The 25408-nt window shown below is 37.6% G+C and overlaps 2 protein-coding genes and 1 pseudogene across 6 annotated transcripts in view; 2 read left to right on the forward strand and 1 right to left on the reverse strand.

Moving 5' to 3' along the window:
• Positions 1 to 9808, forward strand: part of MRPL47 (mitochondrial ribosomal protein L47) — a 32914-nt gene extending 23106 nt beyond the window's left edge. For 3 of the 4 annotated variants that reach the window (XM_022571633.2, XM_089910814.1, XM_089910816.1), the window contains 2 exons: positions 1 to 2465; positions 9684 to 9808. In XM_022571633.2, coding sequence (XP_022427341.1) covers positions 1 to 124 — 124 coding nt within the window. In that variant the 3' untranslated portion in view covers positions 125 to 2465; positions 9684 to 9808. The remainder of the gene's footprint in view (positions 2466 to 9683) is intronic. The other variant, XM_089910813.1, reaches the window with a different exon arrangement.
• ACTL6A (actin like 6A) overlaps positions 671 to 25408 on the reverse strand; it is a 27841-nt gene continuing 3103 nt past the window's right edge. Inside the window, exons 1-14 of one of the 2 annotated variants that reach the window (XM_089910812.1) lie at positions 22242 to 24935; positions 20969 to 21045; positions 20631 to 20805; positions 17165 to 17265; positions 15250 to 15347; positions 10203 to 10297; positions 9810 to 9916; positions 9623 to 9712; positions 8396 to 8457; positions 7646 to 7760; positions 7415 to 7495; positions 5340 to 5435; positions 2777 to 2863; positions 671 to 1029 (exon numbers count right to left, since the gene is read on the reverse strand). In XM_089910812.1, coding sequence (XP_089766938.1) covers positions 949 to 1029; positions 2777 to 2863; positions 5340 to 5435; positions 7415 to 7495; positions 7646 to 7760; positions 8396 to 8457; positions 9623 to 9712; positions 9810 to 9916; positions 10203 to 10297; positions 15250 to 15347; positions 17165 to 17265; positions 20631 to 20805; positions 20969 to 21045; positions 22242 to 22245 — 1269 coding nt within the window. In that variant the 5' untranslated portion in view covers positions 22246 to 24935 and the 3' untranslated portion in view covers positions 671 to 948. Of the gene's footprint in view, positions 1030 to 2776; positions 2864 to 5339; positions 5436 to 7414; positions 7496 to 7645; positions 7761 to 8395; positions 8458 to 9622; positions 9713 to 9809; positions 9917 to 10202; positions 10298 to 15249; positions 15348 to 17164; positions 17266 to 20630; positions 20806 to 20968; positions 21046 to 22241; positions 24936 to 25408 lie in introns of those variants that run through there. The other variant, XM_022571621.3, reaches the window with a different exon arrangement.
• Positions 15544 to 17204, forward strand: LOC149749388 (small nuclear ribonucleoprotein G pseudogene; annotated as a pseudogene).

Genomic DNA, 25408 nt, shown 5'->3' on the forward strand with positions numbered 1-25408 from the left:
ATTGAGAACTGAGAAACAAGCCCGCATCAAAGCAAGGAAGAGAAGTTTAGCAAGCAAGAAAGAAAAGTTTCTTCAGGAAAAGTTTCCACATCTTTCTGAAGCCCAGAAGTCAAGTCTTGTCTAAGATATCTGAACTCTTAATTTACCACTTTGTTTTTCTTGGATTACAATCTGTATACAAAAGTAAATACATATTAAGTGGTTTATAAATAACTTGTGTTTTTAGTCAAATGACTGTCGACTGTTTTAAGTGTTATTATGGCATGCTAAATCTGGAAGTGGTCAAAATCAGGTATAAAGTTCAGATTAAATTCCCATTTTATAAATTCTGACATCTAAGCAGACTTTTAATCGCCTGTATCTTAGAGTGGGAAAGTGATATAACTGCTATAGCAAAGGCAATAAGGTAATTTTGGAATTCAGGTAACCTTTTTACTACTATTGTTACTAGATATGAAGGGGCTATGGATTCTACTGTTAATAAACAGTGAGTACTTCCATTCAAAATAATGATAAATACATTTAGTACTTAAAGTGGCAAGTTACAACACAGCAGTCCAAATAAAAAGTATTTCTGGAGTGGCTAGTAATTTTTATTTAATTTTAAAAGCCTAAGGTAAAAAACATAGGCAGTAAGTTTTACTAGTCAATAAAAAGCAATTCTACCATAAACAGAGTTGGAAAGCATTTTACTGAAAGCAAAATATTTAGAGAAAATAGACATTTTTACAAAATTATAAAATGCTTGTAATAAGAATAAGTGCATTTCAAGGAAAGCACAAACTTATTTTAATTTACAGAGCCAGTTAAAGCCTTAAAAAATTTAAGTGGAAATTGAAATATGCAAAAATGTATAAACATTCTACAAAAGATGGTTGTTCTTTTCCTGAGTATACTAAAGCTATGAAACGTAAGGTGACAAAGAAGGTAGTCATTTGGGAACTCTTCTCAAGGGCATTTCCTTTCTACACACTGCTTCCCTCCTTCTTCATATTCTTGTTTGGAAATCCACATCTGCTGAAAGGTGCCCTGTGAAATGGAAAGAAAAAATTACATATGTACCTTTCTATTAGAAAATTTTTTCTTTTAATATCTTCATTATCACAACTCCTAATTTTTGAAGAACTCTTAAACCCCTCCCCAAATAGTACTCAAATTACACCCTTCTGGGCTTCCCTGGTGGCGCAGTGGTTGAGAATCTGCCTGCCAATGCAGGGGACACGGGTTCGAGCCTTGGTCTGGGAAGATCCCACATGCCGTGGAGCAACTAGGCCCGTGAGCCACAATTACTGAGCCTGCGAGTCTGGAGCCTGTGCTCCACAACAAGAGAGGCTGCGATAGCGAGAGGCCCACACACCGTGATGAAGAGTGGCCCCCACTTGCCACAACTAGAGAAAGCCCTCGCACAGAAATGAAGACCCAACACGGCCATAAATAAATAAATTAAAAAAAAAAATTACACCCTTCTTTTTTCTGCCCTCCTCCAGAACACGCAAAGACACTATTTAGTCTTGCCCAAGTTTATATAGAATATTAAATCTTTCTATACTGTCATGAGGATTTAGAAAATGCTGGGAAAGGAAGATGAAGAGTTTAGCTATGATGGGCTGATTAAGGCAAAAACAAATTGTTGGAAGGCTTGATCCTAGTACAGCATTGATGAAATGTTCTAGCATTTGATTAATGGTAACGTTTAGAACTCAAACTAGGATAAAGTTTTACAAGTACACAAACGACAGTACACACGCACTATGCAAAATAAACAGAAGGTCAAAGGAGGAAAATGACTAAAGGAGGAAGGAACGTGGACTACATTACTACTAAGATGTGTAAGGAGAAGAAATCCGTTCCCTATGATTATTCAAGTGGATTCATATATTGTATCCAGTTTTGAACTAAGATCATTAAAAGACTAGAAACAGAACATAGACCAGAAATATATAAATGGACAGTTACAAACATTTAATAGTTAATAGCTTTTTAAAATGTTTAGCATAAGTACTTAGTGACATTTACTTTGGCTGCTCTGAGGTGAAGGGGAAATCCTCCAAATTTAGGGTGCAGATAAGTACAAGGACTTCCTCCTGATTCACAGTAGGCACCAGTCCAAGCAGCATGCAAACCCCAACACCATGACTTCACCATTTGCCCTAAGAACCAATTCCTGACTTACTCTACCTCACCAACAGGCCAGGGAGCAACCAGAACCCAAGAAGGAATGATTTAATTTTTTTTTTTTTTTTTGCGGTACGCGGGCCTCTCACTGTTGTGGCCTCTCCCGTTGCGGAGCACAGGCTCCAGACGTGCAGGCTCAGCAGCCATGGCTCACGGGCCCAGCCGCTCCGCGGCACGTGGGATCTTCCCAGACCAGGGCACGAACCCGTGTCCCCTGCATCGGCAGGCAGACTCTCAACCACTGCGCCACCAGGGAAGCCCGGAATGATTTAATTTTAAATGTGCTGCAGGTAAGTCCTGACCAGAGCCAATGGGAGTATTATTAAAAGAGGCGAGGATAAGTTAACAGATGCCCGCCTCTGTGTGAGAGGGGAAACTGTAATTAGGCTGACAATACCCACTAATAAGGCATTGAGGCATTTTGTCATTTTGGAACATGTAAAACTGGTATCAGGTCCTCTACTAATTTGATAGCTAAAAACTGCAAAGATAAATGATCCATGGGGATTTTTAGTCTTTCTACTAAATTTAGTATTTTCAGTGATACATTTAAGTTAAATAAGAATCTTCAACTATTTTGCAAAGTAGTTTATCTACTAACCAAAGAAGCCAGAATGGAGCCACCGATCCATGAACTAAACCTCCGTTCCACTGTTGTATTATTTGCGATCAGTTTCAACCGCATACTCTAAAATAGAAAGGGAATAAGTATTAGTAGGATCAAATAGAACAAGTGACTCAACTTAGGAAATTCAAGTTATGACCTTTTAGTGGCTCTGGTTCAAGCACTAATTACACATGATTATTTTGTAGTAGCCAGATTAATAGTAGGCATAGGTTGGACTACTGTATAGGATTTTAAAGTACTTTGATTATGTCTTGTAATGTGTAGTTGAATAAGAGAATAAATTATATAAACCTTACAAAACTGCATACTAGACAGCATGGCATTCAGAATTTAATCCTAAAACAGCAAAATAAGTACTTAACACTATAAATCAGGTACTGTGCTAAGTGCTTCATATATTATTTCATTTTGTCCAACACCAAGTATAATTATTATCCCAACCTGCTGCCCTTTCTGTAGTGCTCAACTTTCTAACTTACTTTTTTAGGCCTTCAAAATCCCTCCTCAATTAGTTCATCCCTCATATCTTAGTTCAACCCTCCCTATTCCTCCCTGCCCCCATCCAAATCAAAACACAGACATAAGATCTCAGGAAAGTTTATTCACACTGCTTTCTTTCAAGTTAGTGTTTCTGTTCTGCTGGAACACTCTCAATAAACATGGTTTTATGGCTCAGCACTATCCCTATCTCACTTCCTGTAGGGGAGAGATTTCCCCCCTACCTAGGAATTTGCTTCTGGGGAGTTCTCAAACTGTTGATACTTACCAATTATTCTATATATGAACATACAGTTTGAGTCTTTTTCACAGTGAAATAACTGTGTATGTAGCAGGGGTGGAGTATGTGGAATGGGAGGGAGGGGTGCTGAGAGCAGGAGGGATGAATACAGGGTTTTGTAGGTGAGGAACTGGTTGATATCTATTACAATGGATTTCATTAAATTTTAATTGCCTCCTAAAAGACAAGGATAGTATCTAACTGGTCTTGACCAGACCTTGGACAGCCCAAGTCTATATTCATTATTCTGGGACTTTTATGAAATCTAATGATTAGTACTATAATTAAGGTAGATGCCAGGTCAGTCTATATCTCCAAGAATGTAAGGAGGTATCAATCTTGTGCCTATATCAATACTTACATAACAAATATAAAAATGTGGCATATGTAAAACAGTCCTTTATATGAGAAACCAAAGGCTATCAAGTACACAAATTCTATAGATTCCGTTAGGGCCTATGTAATCTCTAATAAAGTTTTTTAAAATGTAATATTTATTGCAGGATACCTTACAAAAAACTACTTGATGGAAGTTTAAAAATCTAAAGACTATGACTACTACTCTGTTACTAATGTACCACGTAAACTACCTTCTCCCTAAACCAGGTTCTTCTATCCTTTTGAAAGTTATCACAGTGCACCAAGGGATGTTTTTAAAACATAAAAGCTCTTCAGTCCTCTGCCAAATTTTATCTTGTAAGTTTGCTATTAATAAGTGACATGACCTGGTACCTATCTCTGTGGGTTGAACTGTATCCTCCAAAGAGGTATGTTGATAATCCCTAGTCCCTGTGAATGTGACCTAATTTAGAAATAGAGTCTCTGCAGATGTAGGGTGGACCCTTAATCCATTACAACTAGAGTTCATTTAAGAGGGCATACCCACAAAGGGAGAATGCCACATGACAACGAGGATAGACACTGAAGTACTATAACTGCAACCCAAGAAACGCCAAGGATTGCTGGCAAATCATGCGATGCTAGAAAGAGGGAAGGAAAAATTCTCTTCTGTACGTTTCAGAGAGCATGGCCCTAATGACATGTTGATTTCAGACTTCTAGCTTCCAGAACTGAGAGGTAATAAATTTCTGTTGTTTTAAGCCATCCAGTTTGTGGTACTTTGTTACAGCAGCCCTAGGACATAATATACCATCATGCTCATCTTTCCAGCCATATAGCTCTCCCCACTTCTACACAGACTATAAGCCAACTACTTCAAAATATTGGAATATGCCATCTTCCCTTCATATTCTGCACATGGTATTCCCTCTACCTAGATGTCCTTTCATAAACTGCCAACCAGCTGAACTCCTATTCATTCAAACAGCTTCTTAATGAGGCTTTCCTCTGACACTCCTAGGGAGTTAAGTGCTTTCCCCTCAGTGTTCTTAAGAGTGCCTGGTTGATGACATACTGAACCACTTAGCACGTTACAGTTTTTATTTTCTGCATGTCTACTCCTCCTAACTGACTAAGCCCTTGGTGGGAAGGGACTATATTTTCTATCCTTAGTGCCTAACAGACTATAGGTACTTAAGTATGGAATCAATGAATAAAGTGAGATTCAAACAGTACAAGAGTAACTAATAGATGTCATCTAGAAAAATTTGATTAATAAGGGGTATTAACGTTAAGTAATACCATACCAGGCAGACACAAAATACCATCAACCTACTGAAAAACAAACTATATAAAGTTCCACCAGCAGTGAGGATACATATGACTGAAAAATACCACTAAAGAACAAACAAAACTTACCGGGGGTGTTTTCTGAGAGAGTTCTCTATTCAACCTGTCAGTAAAGCTCTGAATTAGCGTGTTTCCTCCTGCCACTATAACGCTGCCATAGAGACCCTGGGATGAAAACAAAAATAAATTAGTTCCAAATGTTTCCAACAGTTTTAAATACAACTACAAATAAAACCATGTCTTCCAGTACAATTTTCCCTTTTTTAATTTTTTACTTCTACATAGACCTACTAGTTTAATCTAGTGGTTCTCAATCCTGGCTGCATATTCAACTCATTAGGGAGCTTTTAAAACACCAATACCTGGGGGCAATTAAATAAAAATCTCTGGGGATGGGGTCCAGGAAAAGTTTCTGTTGGTTTATTTAAAACTCTCCAGATGAGGGCTTCCTTGGTGGCACAGGGTTAAGAATCCACCTGCCAATGCAGGGGACATGGGTTCGAGCCCTGGTCTGGGAAGATTCCACATGCTGCGGAGCAACTAAACCCATGCGCCACAACTACTGCAGCCCGTATGCCTGTGCTCCACAACGAGAAGCCTGCGCACCGTAACAAAGAGTAACCCCCTGCTCTCTGCAACGAGAGAAAGCCCACGCGCAGCAACAAAGACCCAACGCAGCCAAAAATAAATAAATAAATAAATTTATAAAAAAAGAAAACTCTCCAGATGATTCTACTGTGCATTAAAATTTAAGAATCACTATCTTAAAGCAATTCTTCTACAATCCAATCATAATTTTCTGGCAGATAGCTGCCAGTATTTCATTAGAGGTATATTTCATAATTACATCATCTCAGAATGCACATCTAGAAGTTACGATGTTTAAAATTAGACAAGGTTTAATGATTATGGTGGATAATGCATACTCTGACAATAGTCCTGGCCAAAATGACTGCTACCTTTCTCTTCTGCAGAGACGAACTTTTTCAAAATCCACGTGCTGAGGCCTCCCCCGCCAAAAATAAATTCTCAGTAATAAGGAGTATATTTACCTCTAATCTGCATGTATGCATCAGAAAGTTAAATGTCAGCCTGCTTTTTTAGTGGCTAAATTCATATTTTAAAAATTTATTCCAAATGTCTAAATCATCTAACTTTTGAAAGAGAAAATGGAATATAGAAGCATCTCCTCCTTTGCAGTCAACAATAGTTTAAAGGAGAAAACTCAATAAAAAACAAAGTTAGCAATGTCTTACAGTAAATGTACTTCAAATCAACTGCCTTCCCCTTGAGTTTACACTAAAAAATTGCATACTTACAACCCCATTATCCTAGAAGCAGCACATCCCTGGCAGGTAATTAGTTGAAATAAAGAACATTTTTCATAACTACCCGGAAGTCTTTTTTGAACAACATGATTTTTTATAGACCCTTAGCTATTAGCACTATGCTCTAAGCAAATGCATTAACTCAAAGAAAATCAAGGCAATACGTTGGCTACAAATTAAATCTAGCGTTTAAATAAGATATAATCTATCTACTAATTAGTGTGGTATGGAATATGGAGTTAGTCCTTAAAACTTGGCAAGAAATAAACTGATGAAACAAACAGCTTGGAAAAGCACAAAAAATATGAAGTTTATATCTAAACTCCATGTAAAAGTTACATAATTTAAACCCTAAACCACACCTTCCTGAAAAATAAAAAGTAAAACTGTACTAGGTACATTAAAAATCACCAATAATCTATATCTTGGTATGTCACGTTTTAGGAAATCTCTAGAACAGCAGTGTCCAAAAGAACTTTCTGTGATGATGGAAGTGTTCTACATCTGCACTGTCATAGAGCAGCGACTAGCTACATTTATAATGTGGCTAGTGCAACCGAAGAACTGAAATTTAAATTTCTGTTTATTTTAACTGAATTGCCACATGTGGCCAAAAGCTACCACACTGGACACAGCTCTAGAGTTTTGCATTTTTCCTTTTCTAGTAGAACTTCATTTTTTTACATATTTTTATAAAATGGACTTCAAAGTCAATGGCCAAAGTTGCCAACTTAAATAATGATGGCCATTATAAATAACGGGGCACTAGATTGCCCTAAAAGATACCTTTATGCCATAAATGAGACTGGCACTTACTGGTCTGATATCAATATCGCACATTCCAACACTTGTAGTGACAACATGACTGACGCCCAGCATTGTATTTCCTGATAACCCCTATAACAAAATAGAAATGAGTAGTCACACAGAAGACCTTCAAACAATAAAGCACATCCAAAAAAGTTTAGTCAGTCTTATTTAGGTTTTGTAATTACAAGAGATCTTTAAAGGAAAAACCAGGCTAATTATAAAAATAAGATTTTATACCTTTACATTGGAAGGGTCAAATAATCCTTCAGGAATCTTTAACCGTTCTGCTCCAAAATCACAGTTGTAGCCATTGGGGAATTCATAATGAACAGTCGGCATCTGTGCGGCTACTCTGAAAACATATCAAACAATATTAAACAAAAGACAAAACCAATCCTCTTCAGAATTATAAACTACTAAGGAATCATCAACTTATAAGAAAGCAGGGTGATAATATCTTATTTTCTTTTAAAATGTTATTCAGTATTTCTTAACTTTTTACCTTTAGACCAGTTAAGCATATTCTACAATCTTTTAAACTAAACAAATCAATTTCTTTCCTCATTTATGAAGTACACAGTTTAAAAAAAAAATTTTTTTTTTAAAATTTTTATTTATTTTTGGCTGAGTTGGGTCTTCGTTGCGGTGCGCGGGCTTCTCATTGCAGTGGCTTCTCTTGTTGCAGAGCACGGGCTCTAGGGTGCACAGGCTTAGTTGCTCCATGGCATGTGGGATCTTTCCGGACCAGGGCTCAAACCTGTGTCCCCTGCATTGGCAGGCAGATTCTTAACCACTGCGCCACCAGGGAAGTCCCTACAGTTTTTTTTAAATTGAAGTACAGTTGATTTACAATGTTTTGTTAGTTTCTGGTGTACAGCAAAGTGATTCAGTTATATATTAAGTATACAGTATTTTTTTAAAGATTAGTATGAAGGTTTTAATAAGCTATTAAGTTTTAAGTCTTGTAGAAAAAATAAGAAAACATACTGTTCATCGTAAGTTGAATCTGATACTTGAAGTACTGAGGCTTGAAAATCCTGGATAACACACTATGGATTTTAAAAAAAGGATAAGAAACAAAATTATTGAGATTTGTCTTTGCAGTCTATACTTTTGTAACATTATTTTAAAAACACTTTTCTTAATGAAACTGTACCACATTCCTGGATGGCTAACTCATTTCAAGGGTATAAATCTACCCAGTAAGGACTCTGAGCATCAAGAAACCCAATTCTAAACACTCGCATTATAAGTTAAATTATATAACATTTAAATTACAACCATTATGGAAAAATGATGAGATAAAAACAAGTGGGAACCCTTGTACCCCAGTCCTACATAACAAAATTGGTTTTAGAACACTGTTTTCCCATTTAAAAAATTTTTTTCTTTAAAATTTTTATTGGCGTAGAGTTAATTTACTGTTTTCCCCTTTAAAATAAGCTTAGAAGCAAGATTTCATTAGCTGAATATATATAAAATGCATATATATTGTATCTTATGGAATTTTTAATGACTGACATAGTATAAAACAGTTAAAAAATTTGCAGTGAAATACATAGGACCTCTGAGCTGCTAAAGAAAAATCCTGTCTAAGGTCTAGGCGCAATTATTAATCATCTTCACAATTTTTCCTTGTACCAAACACCCACAAAAAATCTTTATCCTTAGGTGTAAGAAACTGTCAAATAGGATATATCCCTGCCATAGTAAATGATGACTTTCATATCCTTTTACTGTTAAAAATGAATGTATATTGTGGTGTGAGAGGTTGTTTTACTAACCTCTCCCCTGTCAGTAAGTCATGTTCAGAGATGGATTTTCAGTAAAGAAAGCCTTTTGTTGGCTCCCTGCTGTGAACAGTAACACATTTTTTTACATAGCTGACTCATATTAGGAAAGAGAACGTAACTGAGCCATACCAGCAGGCCTCTATATACTAAAACCATTTTCTTAGTCAAAAAATGTACAGAATAGCATAATGCTTGTTTTTATCCCAAAGGTCCTTTCAGGTCTCACCACAGTAATCCAAGTGAATATAGTTTGTTGAGATATCTGACAAGCATGAAAAGCACTCCCCTACTCCGCCAAAAGCTATTAATTTTGTTTGTAAAATACCATTAAAAGTATAAGTTTGAAAATATAAAGTGCTCATACTCTAGTCGAAGACTTACAGCCTATAATGCTTTCGTAAAGAGAATAAGGGTTACTTACGTTACACATGTAATTGTGCCAAGACCTTGTAACCTGTGGCAACTTCTCTTTTCTTTTCCAGTTTGCTGGAGATCCTTCACGAACAGCTTCCTGAGTGCCAAGAGCAAGTGCTAGGTTAACAGAGTTCACAACATGGGGGTGGGGAGTTGGAGGTAAATCCCAGAAATAAAATTCATTCATCACTTACTTTTGATGCAATCATATATGGAGGAATCAGTTCTATATTCATTTCTTGGAAGAGTTCTCTGCACTGCATAGTAATAAAGTCTCCAGCAAGAGGGGATTTTACAATGCCTATGAAACAGATTAAACAAGGCTAAGAAAGCATTCCATCCAAACTCCCTGGGACAAATTTCCTCTGTGTATTTATACATGATTAATTGTTTTCAAGCAGAATTAATGGAACTATCCCTCCAGGCATGAATGAAGCCATGCATCAGTTTTAAATATACACTATATACTAAAGATTAAAAAAAAAAACACTTAAAGACATGACTGGGAAACTGATATACTTTGATAGTCCAAGTCATTGCTTTATTTCATGATCTGTGTCCTCTGTGCACCCTGGTTAAATAGTTACCTTGCTGAAGGACATAGCCATCGTGAACTGGAATTGCAGTGGTATGAGTGGCTCCACTGTCCAAGATAAGCCCAGTAGAACGACCATTAGCAAATCTAGTTTAAAGCATTAAGGAAAAGAAAGTATCAAGGTTCCTAAAATAATGTTTATTGTAAAGGGAAGGTTTTATTAAGGCATTTTTAAAACATGTGCGTTGTGGCTTAAAATGCATTAAAAAAAATAAAATAGGGCTTCCCTGGTGGCGCAGTGGTTGAGAGTCCACCTGCCGATGCAGGAGACACGGGTTCGTGCCCCGGTCCGGGAGGATCCCACATGCTGCGGAGCGGCTGGGCCCGTGAGCCATGGCTGCTGAGCCTGCGTGTCTGGAGCCTGTGCTCCGCAGCGGGAGAGGCCACAACAGTGAGAGGCCCGCGTACCACAAAAAAAAATTTAAAAATAAATAAAATAATAAAATAAATACGGGGATGAAAGTTGGCATCAAATAATAACTCTGGTTTCAAAACAAATGACAACAGGCAGGACTTCCAGAATGGTGGTGTGAGGAAGTCAGAGAAACCTTTATCCCAGAGAGACATCTGTTAAACTGGTCCAAATGAGCACAATTATTTAAAGTCCCTGGCACAGATCAAAGGGCTTACAACAAACTGAGAAGCATTTAACAAAATCTATAGAAACTTGGTAAGAACAGTGGGAGGCTGTGACATTTGAGATAAGAACTAAAATCATTCTCACATAGGATTAAAGAAGAACCATTTCAGCAGTTTGGCAGGTGAGTGGCTGTTATCATCATCTCCCCCAACTCAATAGGAAGAGCTATTCCAGGCAGATTCAAGAGCCAGTGAATATCAGCAGACTCCGCTTATCCCATTTTCCACAGCTCTGTGCTGCAGAAGGCCTACATCACATGAACATCATCAACCAACATTTAGGAGTAGAGCCATTCACTGGATCATCAAATATTTACTGAGCATCTATTATGTGCCTAGTGATAGGCCTGGTGCCCAATAAAGGAGGGCAGCAGGGAGGTCATTCTCTCACTAGCACTCCTTAAGCAGAGAAGACCCAAAGAGGTGAACCAAAACTGTCTGCCCTGAAGGGTATCCTGATAAGTGCAGCAGAGATCAATAAAGCTATAAAAAGAACAGTTTGAGATGCCATGGGAGAGTATATAGGAATATAACCGGTCCCTGGGAAATTCAATTGTAAGCTGGGGAGGGGGACATGGGGAAGAGGAGAAACATGCGGGAAGGCCAGGAGGCAAGAGAGCATGGTGAAGAGGTCAGGGAAGTGCAGCGTAGTTCAGTGGGGCCTGAAAGGAGAAGAAAGGCAAGGCTGTGGAAGATGATTCTGGCTTAAATCAGCAGACTGGCAATTACCAAAGATGATCAGAGCTGCAGTGTGAAGACTGGGCAAGATAAGAGGAAGGGGTGCACCTAATGCAATGGCAGTGGATAGAGAAATAAATGGATTTGAGGGTTTGGTTTGGGGCTGGGGGAGGCTGGAGAATAGACAGGTCTTGATAACTACAAAATCTGAAGGGTTAATGAGAAAGATTTCTGGTCTAGACAACTGGGAGTAAGATAATACACAAAGGAGAAAGAATAAATTTGATGGGAGAGAAGAATTTTGGATATATTGAGTTTACAGTGCTTAAACAGATAACTGATAGAAAAAAGTTCTAGTAGACAGCTGGACGTGGGCCTGGAGCTCACAAGAAAGATCTGGGATACAGACATGGATTTGGAATTTGTCAGTGTGTAACTGGTATCTGAAGCCAAGGAAATAGATAGTTAAACCAGAAAGAACATGTCAAGAGAGATGAAGGGCTAAGGGCAGAGAACTAAGGCATGGGCAGGAACGATCAGAGGAAAGAGGTCTGAGAATAAATGGCCAGAACGATAGGTTAGTAATTTATCTTTGCTATTACTGGTACTCCATTGATCTCTGGTCATCTATATACATAAACACTAATTTTATCTCTGTTAGTACAAAGTGATACAGTAACACCAGACTAAAAGTATGTAAGCTCTCCTAAAGATGGCAATTATAAAACCTGGACAAATTATTTTAAGTGACCATTTTAAGATACTGGAAAGTATTCAAAAGTAGTCAAAACTCAGCCAAAACTTATCTTCATGAAACTGCAACCAGAGGGGGTAAAAACTGCAAGTTTGCAGCTTCCTCGCCTAAAAGTGCTTCCCAGCTCCATGGCTATGGTTCAGGAAAGCAGTGATGAAAAATCGCAACTTTACCACCTTGAGTGGACACAGAAAGGAGTTCAGGGCTGGAAGAAAAGCTGGACATTTAAGGTAGAAACTCTGGAAGAAAGAGAACCACAGAAGGGATAAAACCCAAAATCTGAGTATAAAATCTACCCAAATCTCTGGTTGACAACTGAACTATTCAACTGCAGGACTGCAGGGGGACCAACAAAATGCAGAGAACAGAAGTGCAATGCATTCTTGAAAAACAGAGGTGCACCAATGAGTTCTGTGATTTTGCTACCTTTTTAAATAAATGAATTCTCCAACAGCATGCAGCTCTGACAGCAGAAGGCTGAAGCCTGCCTCGCAAATTGAGGTGTCAAGAGGACAGAGCCTGAGGCTGGCAGATAAGAGCCCAGCTATCAATTAAGTCAGATAAAACAATACTACTCTTCTTACTAATATTTTTGTTTTGGAAAACAGAGTTATCTTTTTCATAAAACTGTTATTTTTGTCGACATTAATGTGTGTATTTTTGTTATTTTTAATTAAATTAATAAGAAAATGTTAAAAGGAGTCTTAGTTTTAAATTCTCAAACAGTAATATTGATAGTTATAACCTACAAAAAACAGAAGCTCTGCGTCATCCTCAGTAATAAAAGTGTAAAGGAATCCCAAGGCCATGGTTAGGAAGTCAAAACAATTTTTAGAATAATACTAAGATGTTATTTGCCCTTTTCACTGTCACTCTCTCATAAATGTACAAGAGAGTTTTTTTCCAGAGGCTATGTCATGTGTGATACACAACAGACTGAATGTGATATGAGAATCCAACTTCTGCTATTAAGTCCAACGTTAAAGACATTTGAAAAGTTGTGAAACGAAGCCACTCTTCTCATTAATATTTTTGGTTTTGGAAAACACAGTTATTTTTTATTAAAATATTTTATTTATATTATCATACAATGGGCTTATTAATTTACTTAAAATAAGCAAATATAATTTTTTTAAGTTTCTGTCTTAATTTCTAATATGGCAAATACTACCAGATATGATCCACATAAATAAAAGCTCTAGGTATAAAACGTTTGAGAACCTCTGGGCTAGAAGAACACAGTAAAAAACACCAGTCAGCAAAAGCCAGAAGTGTTAGGAATTCTAGAGGACAAACAATCTACTTCCCTTACCAAATAAATTACAAGAGAAAATAAAGGGGAGGGTGGGTACAATCTACAGACCACAAGAGACCTAAGAGACATATCGAACAAAACAATGCATGGAAAAAAAAAAAAATACAATGCATGATCCCTGTTGTTTGGGTCCTGATTCAAATATACTAAACTGTTTTTTAAAAAAGAAAATAAATTGTGGTTATATCTTTAAAAAAAAAGAGACATATGGTAACATCTTGTACAGATACATGCTTAATGTCTGGGATTTACTTCAAAACCATGGTGGGAGGGGGAGTGCCTGTGGTTATAGCTAATACCACTTAGCTCTGTGTTGAAAGTTGTTGACCCTGGGTGATGGGCACATGGAGGTTCAATATAATATTCTATCTTATTTTGTGTAAGAAATTTTCTATAATAAAAAGTTAAAAAATAAAACAATACCAAGTCTGTTTACATACTCCTTGTAAGGAAGCAGCCAAACAGATCTTATGTTCAAATTCAGAACTGCCGTTTTCAAGCTGTGGACCGGGACCAGTTTGCTTACTTTGGCTCCGATTCCTGACAGGATTATTATGAAAATTAAATGATATAATGCACACAATGAGTCTGCTAATACTCTCCCTCCTTCCTCTACTCAAAACCTGCAATGGTTCTCTTGAGTCTAAAGTTCACATTTTTAAAATCTAACATGCAAGCCTTCTACAGTCTGATCTAAACATATTTTTACAACTTGTTCTGAAGCCGAACATAAATCTTCAACTCTAAACTAAGTCACTGTGAAGAACGCTTACACCTTCCACCTCCACATTTGTGCTAAAGTCATCTCCAAGACACACCACGAAAGACAAATGTTAGATTACAGTTACCACAGTGATTCTCACACATATAAAATTCGCTTGAATATTACAGCAATCCAGGGAGGTATACCAGATAAATGAGTAAAAAGTGAAGTTCAAATTTTAAGTACCTAATTCAAGATCAGTTTATAAGCACTGGAACTTGAACTCTAAATATAGGTCTCCTTCCCCCACATCCTGCAACTAAATTCTCTTTTCTTTACAAAGGCTTGTCAGGCTACAATATTACTCCACTGAACTACAATTGCTATTTGAAAAATTCAAATTAATCATGTACTTCTTTACGACTTTTGCCAATGCTATTTTGAAGTACTATTTAAATCTGTTATTTAGTTTTCAACAAGAATATTATTCTTTGAGATCAGGACATAATATTTCCTTGTCTGTCCCTTAATATGCTTGTAAAAAATATTTGGTTATTAAATCTTAAATGAATTTACAGCCAATTTCCACTTTTCTAAGGTACTGGAGAAGAGGAAGGAAATGGCAATCTTTGAATTCAGCTAGGTCAACTGACTTAAATACTGTCCTGTCGTCACATTCCCCTTCTAAAAACAAAAATTTTTGTTTTTGTTAAACTTTGTTAAATTAATGAGAAGAATTTGAGTGCTTCTTTCCTATCTCCCTCTCACATTTTCACATGCATCAGTTCCAATAAGAATACTAAAAGATAGATATCTAAAAGCAATGGAGAAAAACGCCTCAACTTCCGAACAAGCAAGAAGTGGCTCCTGTCTTCCTGCTGAAGGTATCACCTTTAGCAGCACCACAGTTACTCCTAAAGAGAAGTTGGGTATTACTCTTTCAAGGATACGCTGTCAAAACGGCAGTTTTGCAAAGGAAGAATGCAGGGATGTTGTAGTGTTCAAACATTAACTCTGTCAGTTTCTCTCTCTTTGCTCTGGTATTCCACTTGAAAAGAGGGAAAAAGAAATGCAAATTATTTATTGTTTAAAAACTAAAGTGTTGATGTATCTCAAAATTCATTTCAGCACTACATTAACAAAGATGTAAAACATTAATAATAGAGTAAAATACCATGGAAAATCTTCTCCATAATATCTTTACAACATTTATTTCTATGTATTTGTAATAAATTTAATAAATATAAAGTTTATTATTTAATACATAAAATTGTTTGCTGCTATGAATTCTAGAAATTACACTTTTCAAAGTATATGGAAATCTGGATTCTTATAAACGAAGTATTATTAAATCTTTTTTTTTTAAATCTTAAGAGTGAATCTAAGCGTGAGGGACAACTCGAATTCCGTTTGGAGGCATCTTTGAGCTCGTGGAGTAGACATCATGAGCAAAGCTCACCCTCCCGAGTTGAAGAAATTTATGGACAAGAAGTTATCATTGAAATTAAACGGTGGCAGACATGTCCAAGGAATATTAAGGGGATTTGATCTCTTTATGAATGTTATGATAGATGAATGTGTGGAGATAGCAACTAGTGGGCAACAGAACAATACTGGAATGGTGGTAATAGGAGGAAATAGTACCATCATGTTAGAAGCCTTGGAACGAGTTATGAACAATAGCTGTCTTCAACAGAGAAATGAACTGCTTCCACATGTCCCCTCTCCACATTTTACTGCGATGAAAACTGGGTCGTGTACATTTTCTTACTGAACTTTTTTGTTAAATAAACTTTGGTAATAGTCAAAAAAAAAGAGTGAATCTAGTCATCAAAATCTTAAATATGCATTTTAAACCACCAAATCCTCCCACTTGTAGATGGTACTCAAAAGAAACTAGAGTTTAGAAAACAATAACAAAATACTGATAATTTATAATCATTATCTAGTCTTCTGGGCCCTTTTGACTCTGTACCAAATGTATTTCACAAGAGACTCTGGTCTAGCAATTTCCAGCCCTAGTTCAACATTGACTTTAAATATAAATTTTATTATTTAATAAGTATAATTGCTGTTATGAATTCTAGAAATTACAGACTTTTCAAAGTATAGGGATATCAGGATTCTTATAAACATGAAGTATTATTAAATCTTAAGAGTGAATCTAGGGACTTCGCTGGTGGCACAGTGGTTAAGAACCCACCTGCCAATGCAGGAAACACGGGTTAGAACGCTGGGTCTGGGAAGATCCCACATGCCGCAGAGCAACTAAGCCCGTGAGCCATGACTACTGAGCCTGCACTCTAGAGCCCGTGAGCCACAACTACTGAGCCCGCGTGCCACAACTACTGAAGCCCGCGCAACCTAGAGCCCGTGCTCCACAACAAGAGAAGCCACTGCAATGAGAAGCCTGCGCACCTCAACAGAGTAGCCCCCACTCGCCGCAACTAGAGAAAGCCCGCATGCAGCAGCGAAAACCCAATGCAGCCAAATAAATAAATTTATATTTAAAAAAAAGAGTGAATCTAGTCACTCTTAAGGTTGAGTATAAAAGCAGATATACACTGCCCTTGAGGGATAAGGGACAACTGACCAAAATGGGAAGCAGCCCAAGGAACTCAAATGTTAAATTCCCGGAAAAAACAGATAAATAACCACCAGAACCCACTAGGGTGCTTTAATTATTGTTCTTTGAGTATTTTAATTATTGAAATAATAAAAATAAAAGTTGTAAGAGTATTTATAAATGAATGTCCCTTTCCCTAATCTTCAAAATATGAATTTCTATGTCTCTTAAAGAAAAAGGAAACACTCTTCAAATGAGTAAATAAACAACCTAGAGAAACTCGAAAAAGTTTGTCTCACCGGTGCTTCTGACATGAGAACAGGATGCAGGCTGGCTTCTGATTTGACATGCATTTTGTAGGTATGATCCAAAATAGCCTGGAAACTATCCCAATCTTCAACTAAAATATAAGATTAATACCTTGAAAATAATGCTTAATCGAAGATTAATACAGCAACTTTTGAGAGACTGTGTCTAATGGTTTAGCACTAATATTGATACTGTAATATACAGAACCTACTTATTTTACAGCTCTGCCTCATAACACAGCACTTCATATAGACATCATCTTTGTCTTCTAGATACGGTTTCTCCAGCCCCAACATTTACAACCCCTAGACCTGTCCCAGGTGTAATTAATGTATCAAATAGACGTAAAATACCAAATAAATATTATTCAGTAAGTACTTATTAAAGGCCCAAAACGCAATTCAAATGGTAGGAGAAAACACAGAAGAACTGTATGATCTAGAGCTGGCATTTAAAAAGCTTACAATCTATATGAAAAAAGATGTAAAGACTTAAAAAAGTACTAGAGAATAGTATGTTTTCAATTTGCCTTCCACCTAAACATCCCACTGAAACTGCTCGCATAAGTTACTGATGAGCTTCTAACAGGCAAATTCAGTGGATACATTTGGAATCTCATCTGACCTCTCTAACTTACTATCTGACACTACTGACTCAAGAGTTTACAAACTTTTTCTGCCGCAGTCCAACAAAGCAATGTCATTCCTTGTAAACATACTTCTATAGGCCTCTCAGGATGGGGGTTTTTTGATCAATGGACCTCCTCTGTAGCTTTAACTTCTCTTTCCCCTTCTTAGCGTAAAGCTCAGTGCCACAGCTGAGAACAATGAGAATCACTGGACTTCTTTACTTCTAGAACTTTTTCTTCTCTTGGCCTTCTCCTGAATTTTCTCCTACTTCCCCAACTGTTCCTTCTCATTCTCCTTCACAGGCACCTCTATTGGTTACATACATGAAAATAAATTTTCATAAGGAATCCTATCCTCAATCCTCTTCTCATATCCCAAACTCTTTCTGGTAAAAAAAAAAAAAAATCAGCTCCATGTCTTAAAATCTCTCTCACCTGCTTATTAGATCAGCACCTATATTCAAACACTTTGAACTAATAAACTCATCTACTTGCTGTGCAGAAAGAGCTAACTTAGCAGACCTGAGAAAGGCCTGCTTGCAAGGCTGACCCTTGGCTGGCATCTAGGAACTTGTTTGGTAAACAGTTCCCTACACTGATATAAAACTTTCCCCAAATACGAATAGCTCACTGTGCCTCAACTGTTTATACAGTGTGGTTTATGTGGAATACCTTTCCTTCTGGGAGTCTGGGGTTTTGGAACATGTTAGGCACAGAGTACCTACATGACCAGCCCTTAATAAAAACCATGGGCACTGAGTTCTTTTTTTTTCTGTATCCAAAAGACAGTCATTTGTTCCAAGTATCAAGATAATATAAGAAATAAAATATTTGCAACAAAAAATGTCCTTCCAGTTTTTTTTTAACAGCTCTATAGAGGTATAATTTTCCATAACATGGATCCATTTTAAGTGTACAATTAAATGATTTTCTTTTGTAAATCTACAAAGTTGTGTGAATATTATTACAATTTAATTTTAGAATATTTCCATCATCCCAAAAAGAAACTTTATGCCCTTTTGCAGTCACTTCCCATTCCATCCACAGCCCCAAGCAACGACTACTTTACTTTCTGTCTGTATAGATTAGCTTTCTCTGATCATTCCATATTAGAGTAATCATACATTATGTGGAGTTTTGCATCTGATTTCCTCTATTTGGCATAAGGCTTTTGGGGTTCTTCCATATTTTAGCTTATATCAGTATTTTGTTCTTTTTATTGCCAAATAGTACTTCATTTTATGGGTATACCACATTTTGCATACCCATTCATCCAATGATGCACCTTGGGCTATTCCACTTTTCGGCTAATATGGATAATGCTGCTCTGAACGTTTGCATATATGTATTTGTGTGGACATATGTTTTCAGTTCTCTTTTGTTGATACCTAGAAGTGGAACTGTTTGGATTACATGGTGAATTTATGTTTAACCTGTTAATAAACTGTCAAATTTTTCCAAAGCTGCTGAACCATTTTTTGTTCTCTCCCAGAAACAGATATGGAGGTTTCAGTTTCTCTATATCCTCATCACACTTGCTATTGTCTGTCTTCATAATATAGCCATCCTGTGAGTGTGAAGTAGGGTACTGAGTCTTTAATGAGCTCTACTAGTAGACCACACACACATGTTCCTGGTTACTGGAGGGATTAAGCACATCCTTTATGACTTCACTGTAAGCTCCTGGAAGCTTGCACTGGTTTCCTCTGGACTTCTCTACATGCCCCTTTTTTCTGTCAGTTCTGCTTTGTATTCTTTCAGCATAATAAACCTTAACTGTGAGTACACTGACATGCTGAGTCCTGTGAGTCCTTCTAGTGAATAACGGGACCTGAGAGTGATCTTGGGTCTTACACTTGCTTTTTAAGACCATAAAACTTGCTCCTTCCCCTGCTATTCCTACCTCAATGCATGGTACCCCCCATTCAGTGACTCCAATCAAAAATCTAGGAAACTTTCTCAACTCTTTAAACACTTAGTACCATTTGTCTTGGATATATCTGACAGCCACCTCAGGATCTCTGCCATCAGTATTAAAATTTTAACCCTCTTCATTTCTCATTTGGACTCACCTCCCTAACTGATCTTCCTATCTCTAGTATCTCCCTCCAATCCAGCCTACACAGGACTGTTAGACTAATCTTTCCAGCTGGTACATATGAGCATTTATATATAAAATGCTGTTTAAATTCCTTTGGAGTTACCTTTCAGTTACCAGCTTAATATACTCCTGGCATTACATGCGCTTTTATGATTGCTCTCTGCCTACCTTTCCTGCAATTGGCCATAATGTACCTACTGTTACAGGCATACTTAATTGATGACACTTCTAAACATGGAAGTTTCTTCCACAACACCATCTCTTCACACATGCTGGTTGCTCTAATTTACCCAGCCTTGTCAGTCAGGCTAATTCTTATTCAGTGATCAAGATTCAGTACAAAAGTTACCTCCTTTGTGAAAACCATCTCTGACCCCCAATGATAGAGTTAAATACCCCTCTCTCTAATCCCACTGCTTATCAAACATAGTTATATTATAGCACTTATCCTATATATATATATATATATATATATGTGCGTGTGTATATATATATATACACACACACACATATACACACATCTATCTCCTCTACCTATGAGTTTCTTGAGGAAAAGAAACACGTTTTATGCATCTTTGTATTCTCAGTGCCTGGAACATCAGTTTATGGAATAAAAACAACAAAAAAATAGCTGATGTTCAACTTTTAAGAAGCCATTGGTTTGTATCTAAAATATACTATGCATACTCTACATTTAGAATCAAATCCATAGAAAAAAACATCGTACCCATCCCATTTTTCAGTGGTGAAATGGCCTCTGTATTCTCCCTCGGAACACGCAGGGCATTAGTATCTATGTAATAGGTGGGACCGCCTTGTTTGCCTTTATCACCATCTATTTCCATCAAGGTACTTCCATCATCTCTTTCTACCACCATACCAATAGCGGTAGGGAAATCCACCTGTAAGAGTCAAAAACATTATTTACAAATTTTACCTGCTTTTACCAAGAAGTCATTTCCACCAACTAATGTCTTTTACCATATTTGAGTCAGAATTTCCCCATGAATTTAACTCTACATGAATGGCTTTTGCATATCCAATTAACTCTACCATTCCACTTACCTTGGGACAGTCCTCACCAGCATACCCAGCTCTCACAGTATAGGATCCAATGTCAAAAACAAGGGCTCCAACTTCATCTGAAAAGATGAAAAGATAATTAACATTAACGACTTACAAGTATCATGTGAAAATTAAGAGTACTTAATGTGCTTATATTCATATTATTACTAGCTTGAACCAAGTTTTAAATACACCTTAAAGATTCACTTAATTAAAATATAACAAGTCATACACAGTATATCAGTAGAGGTTCAATCAGGAAAGAGGTGGTACACTAAAATTAGGCAATTTAAGGAGAGTTTACTTATTAAAGGGTCTACTTACAAAAATACAGGCAAAATATAGGAAAACCAGAAAGGACAGTATGGTACCCTAGGACTAGTAATAACAGAAATCTGTTGCCACACTTAGAATTGAAGAAACCAGAACCCGGAGAGAGACCTGTATTGGGAGGGCATCGGACAGGAGCTGTGATCTTCAGTTGAGGGATGGAATCAGCCTTGGCTGACCCTGAGGAAAAGGAACCAGACTAATACATTTGCCAACCTCTCTCACCACTGGCTAGCGTGATCTTATAATTTCTCACCCAAACTGAGCCACTACTGAATGTGATAGGAGCCCCTATTAATAATTATACCAGGACAACAGACACAAAGCAGCAAGTATGGTTACCCTACCATTGGCCAAACCAGAGGCCAAGAGAGTCCACTGATGCAGTCTACGAGGGTCAGTCTTTAAGGGCACAGAGAGGGTGGAAATGGGTGGAAAGTGGATCTGGAGGGGCAAAGGAAAGCTATCCAGTACACTAAGGTATGCCATTTTTTTCATACGTTAATCAACATGATATTTCATGCAATTAGGGAATAAACTTAGCAAAACCCCAAGAAAAATAAGGAACCTAAAGAATAAGAATTTAAGGTATAATAATATAGGCCAGGTAAAAATCATTAAAATGAAGGTATCATTAAAGTTTGCATATTTCCAGATTTGTAGGAGATAAAAGTTTAATACTGAGAGAGAAAGCTAGTATTTTTTTTCATATTCAAATTCAGAGAAAAGCCTCTAATTACACTTTAAAAATACTTCACCCAAAGCAGCACGCCTCCTAAAACAAAGCACTTGGGTTTTCTAGGCACTGATTTTTCAAAGGATTTTTTCACTCAGTCATTAAAAATAATAAAGAAATACTACTTAGCTCAATTAAATTGACAAAAATTAGTAAGGCTGATAAGACCAAGTATTGTCAAAGATGTAGAAAAAGAGGAGCTCTTACACATTTGCTAGTAAAGTTGTAAACTGGGACTTCCCTGGTGGTCCAGTGGTAAAGAATCCGCCTTCCAATGCAGGGGATGCAGGTTCAATCCTTGATCAGGGAACTAAGATCCCACATGCCGCGGGGCAACTAAGCCCACGCGTCACAACTACTGAGCCCATGAGCCTCAACTAGAGAGCCTGCGTGCCGCAAACTACAGAGCCCTGGAACCCGCGCTCTGGAACTCGCACACCACAACTAGAGAGAAGCTCACGTGCCGCAAAAAAAAAAAAAAGTTGTAAACTGATACAACCACTATGGGCAATTTAGTCATATCTACTAAAGTTGAAAATGTGCATACATAGAAATTACACTTATGTCTTCTCTAGAGAAACTCTCTCACGTATATCACAAGGAGACATGTAAGAGAATGTTCACTGGCTATGTAACCTCAGGTGATTTACTAACCTCTCTGCCTCACTTTCCTCATATGTAAAATGTGCATAATAGTCCCTTATCTTGCAGGATGCTAGAAGTATGGAAGCACTTAGAACAGTACCTGGTACATAATAAGCACAATAAGTGGTAGCTGCCATTATACTTATTGTCATCACACTGCGTGCCACAGGAAAAGGTAGGAAGATTAAATGGTCTCTCAGTAGGAAAATAAACTACAGTTTATTCATAGAGTGAAATACTACATAGCAGTTAAAAATGAATGGTCTAGGGCTTCCCTGGTGGCGCAGTGGCTGGGAGTCCACCTGCCGATGCAGGGGACGCGGGTTCGTGCCCCAGTCCGGGAGGATCCCACATGCCACGGAGCGGCTGGGCCTGTGAGCCATGGCCGCTAAGCCTGCGCGTCCAGAGCCTGTGCTCCGCAGCTGGAGAGGTCACAACAGTGAAAGGCCACGTACCGTAAAAAAAAAAAAAAAAAAAAAAACAGAAAAAAAATGAATGGTCTACATCTACATGTATTAACATGGATAAATCTCAAAAGAATTAGTTTAAAAAGCTAGTTACTATGCACACATATTTTGATACTACTTAATTCATTATGGATTCACTCACTTAATAAAAGTATAAAAATATGCATAGGGTTGGGGAATATTACATACCAACTTCAGGTTTCTGGTAACCTCTAAGGAGGCAGAGAAGAGGAATCTATATCAACAATATAGATTTTATCTATATTGTTGATTTCAACAATATCAATTTTATTTCGTAAAATATCTGAGGCAAATTCGACAAAACATTACATTTATTTAATCTCAGTAGTGAGTACAGAAGTATCATATATAAACTTACATATACTTTACTTTTTAATGTTTAAAGTATTTCAAAAACTAAAAAAAAATTTTAAAAATAAAGATCAGGGCTCCCCTGGTGGCGCAGTGGTTGAGAGTCCGCCTGCCGATGTAGGGGACACGGGTTCGTGCCCTGGTCCGGGAAGATCCCACATGCCACGGAGCGGCTGGGCCCGTGAGCCATGGCCGCTGAGCCTGCGCGTCCGGAGCCTGTGCTTCGCAATGGGAGAGGCCACAACAGTGAGAGGCCCGCGTACCGCAAAAAAAAATAATAAATAAATTAAGATATTTAAAAAAATAAATAAATAAAATAAAAATAAAGATCAATTATTACACTACAATTATCACAGTTGAGAGATGGTGTCCTTACAGAATAGTGATCTCATTTTTATTGAAATAAAATGAAGAGCCACCTATGTTTGAAAGGAAGTTTCTGTATTTGTTACATTTCCCAAAGTAATCAACTTTTCTCTACACAATCTCTGATCCAAATTATTTTGTCTGAAAGAAAAGGTCCTTAAAAGCAGAACACTGCATTTGTTTTCACCACAGCATGTAAACTAAGGTACAAACAGTAAGTATTGTATACCAATGACATGAACTGGTAAATTCTAACACTTTGATTAACCAGAATGTTGGGTAAAGAAGTATCCTAACTAAATGGATTAATTGCTTGGTTAACCAAAATTTTCTACTCCTGTTCTCAAGGATCAACCTTTTGCCTTGCACCAGGGCTTTTAACCTTTTCTGTTCCATGGACCCCTTTGACAATGTTCGAGGCTGAAATTCATATGTTGAAGTCTTAACCCCGAGTAACTTAGAATGTGACTGTGTTTGGAGATAAGGTCTTTAAAGAGATGATTAAATTAAAATGAGATCATTAGGGTGGGCCCTAATCCAATGACTGATATCCTTACACGAAGAAGAAATTTGGACACAGATATGTACAGAGGGAAGACCATGTGAAGACACAGGGAGAAGACGGCCATTGAAAGCCAAGCAGAAAGGCCTCCAAAGAAAACAACCCTGTCAATACCTGATCTCAGACTTCTAGCCTCCAGAACTGTGAAAAAATTAATTTTTGTTGTTTAAGTCACCCAGTCTGTGGTACTTTGTTATGGTAGCCCTAGAAAACTGATACAGACAGCTTAGGACACTTACGAATGTCTTCTTAGAATGTTTTCAAATAGACTATAAAAGAAACTAATTAGAATAAAATTCAGTTAGTTAGGGCTTCCCTGGTGGCGCAGTGGTTGAGAGTCCGCCTGCCGATGCGGGGGACACGGGTTCGTGCCCCGGTCCGGGAAGATCCCACATGCCGCAGAGCAGCTGGGCCCGTGAGCCATGGCCGCTGAGCCTGCGCGTCTGGAGCCTGTGCTCCACAACGGGAGAGGCCACAACAGTGAGAGGCCTGTGTACCGCAAAAAAAAAAAAAAAAATTCAGTTAGTTATATCCATGGACTCCTTAGGGAGGCCAAGGACTCCATGTTAGCATCCCCTCCTCTAACTTACCCTTTCTTAGGTAACCTGCTCCACTCTTACAGCCTCAATTTCTACCTAAACAGTGGTACTTCCAATCTCAAATCTCTCTCAAGCCCTCACCTTCATCCAGATCCAGATCTCAAACTTCTTACTGTACACTGCTTTCACCTGATGTCCCATTGGTACCTCAAATTCAACATACCTGAAGCACTGTCTCCTTGTCCCCATCCTGCCTAATCTAATCTCAGCTGTGCTTATCACAGTTAGTAGTGGCTCCAGTCATCAGAGGCAAAAATCTTCCTAAACACCTTCATATTTCATATCCCTCATCAAGTTCTGACAAATATTTCTGCTAAATATTTCTCAAATCCCTTCTTCTTTAATACCATTGCCACTGCCTTG

This window comes from Delphinapterus leucas, chromosome 4 (assembly GCF_059928025.1).
Source record: "Delphinapterus leucas isolate spDelLeu-1000000601 "Yukka" chromosome 4, BTC_Dleu_Yukka2, whole genome shotgun sequence".
NCBI lineage: Eukaryota > Metazoa > Chordata > Mammalia > Artiodactyla > Monodontidae > Delphinapterus > Delphinapterus leucas.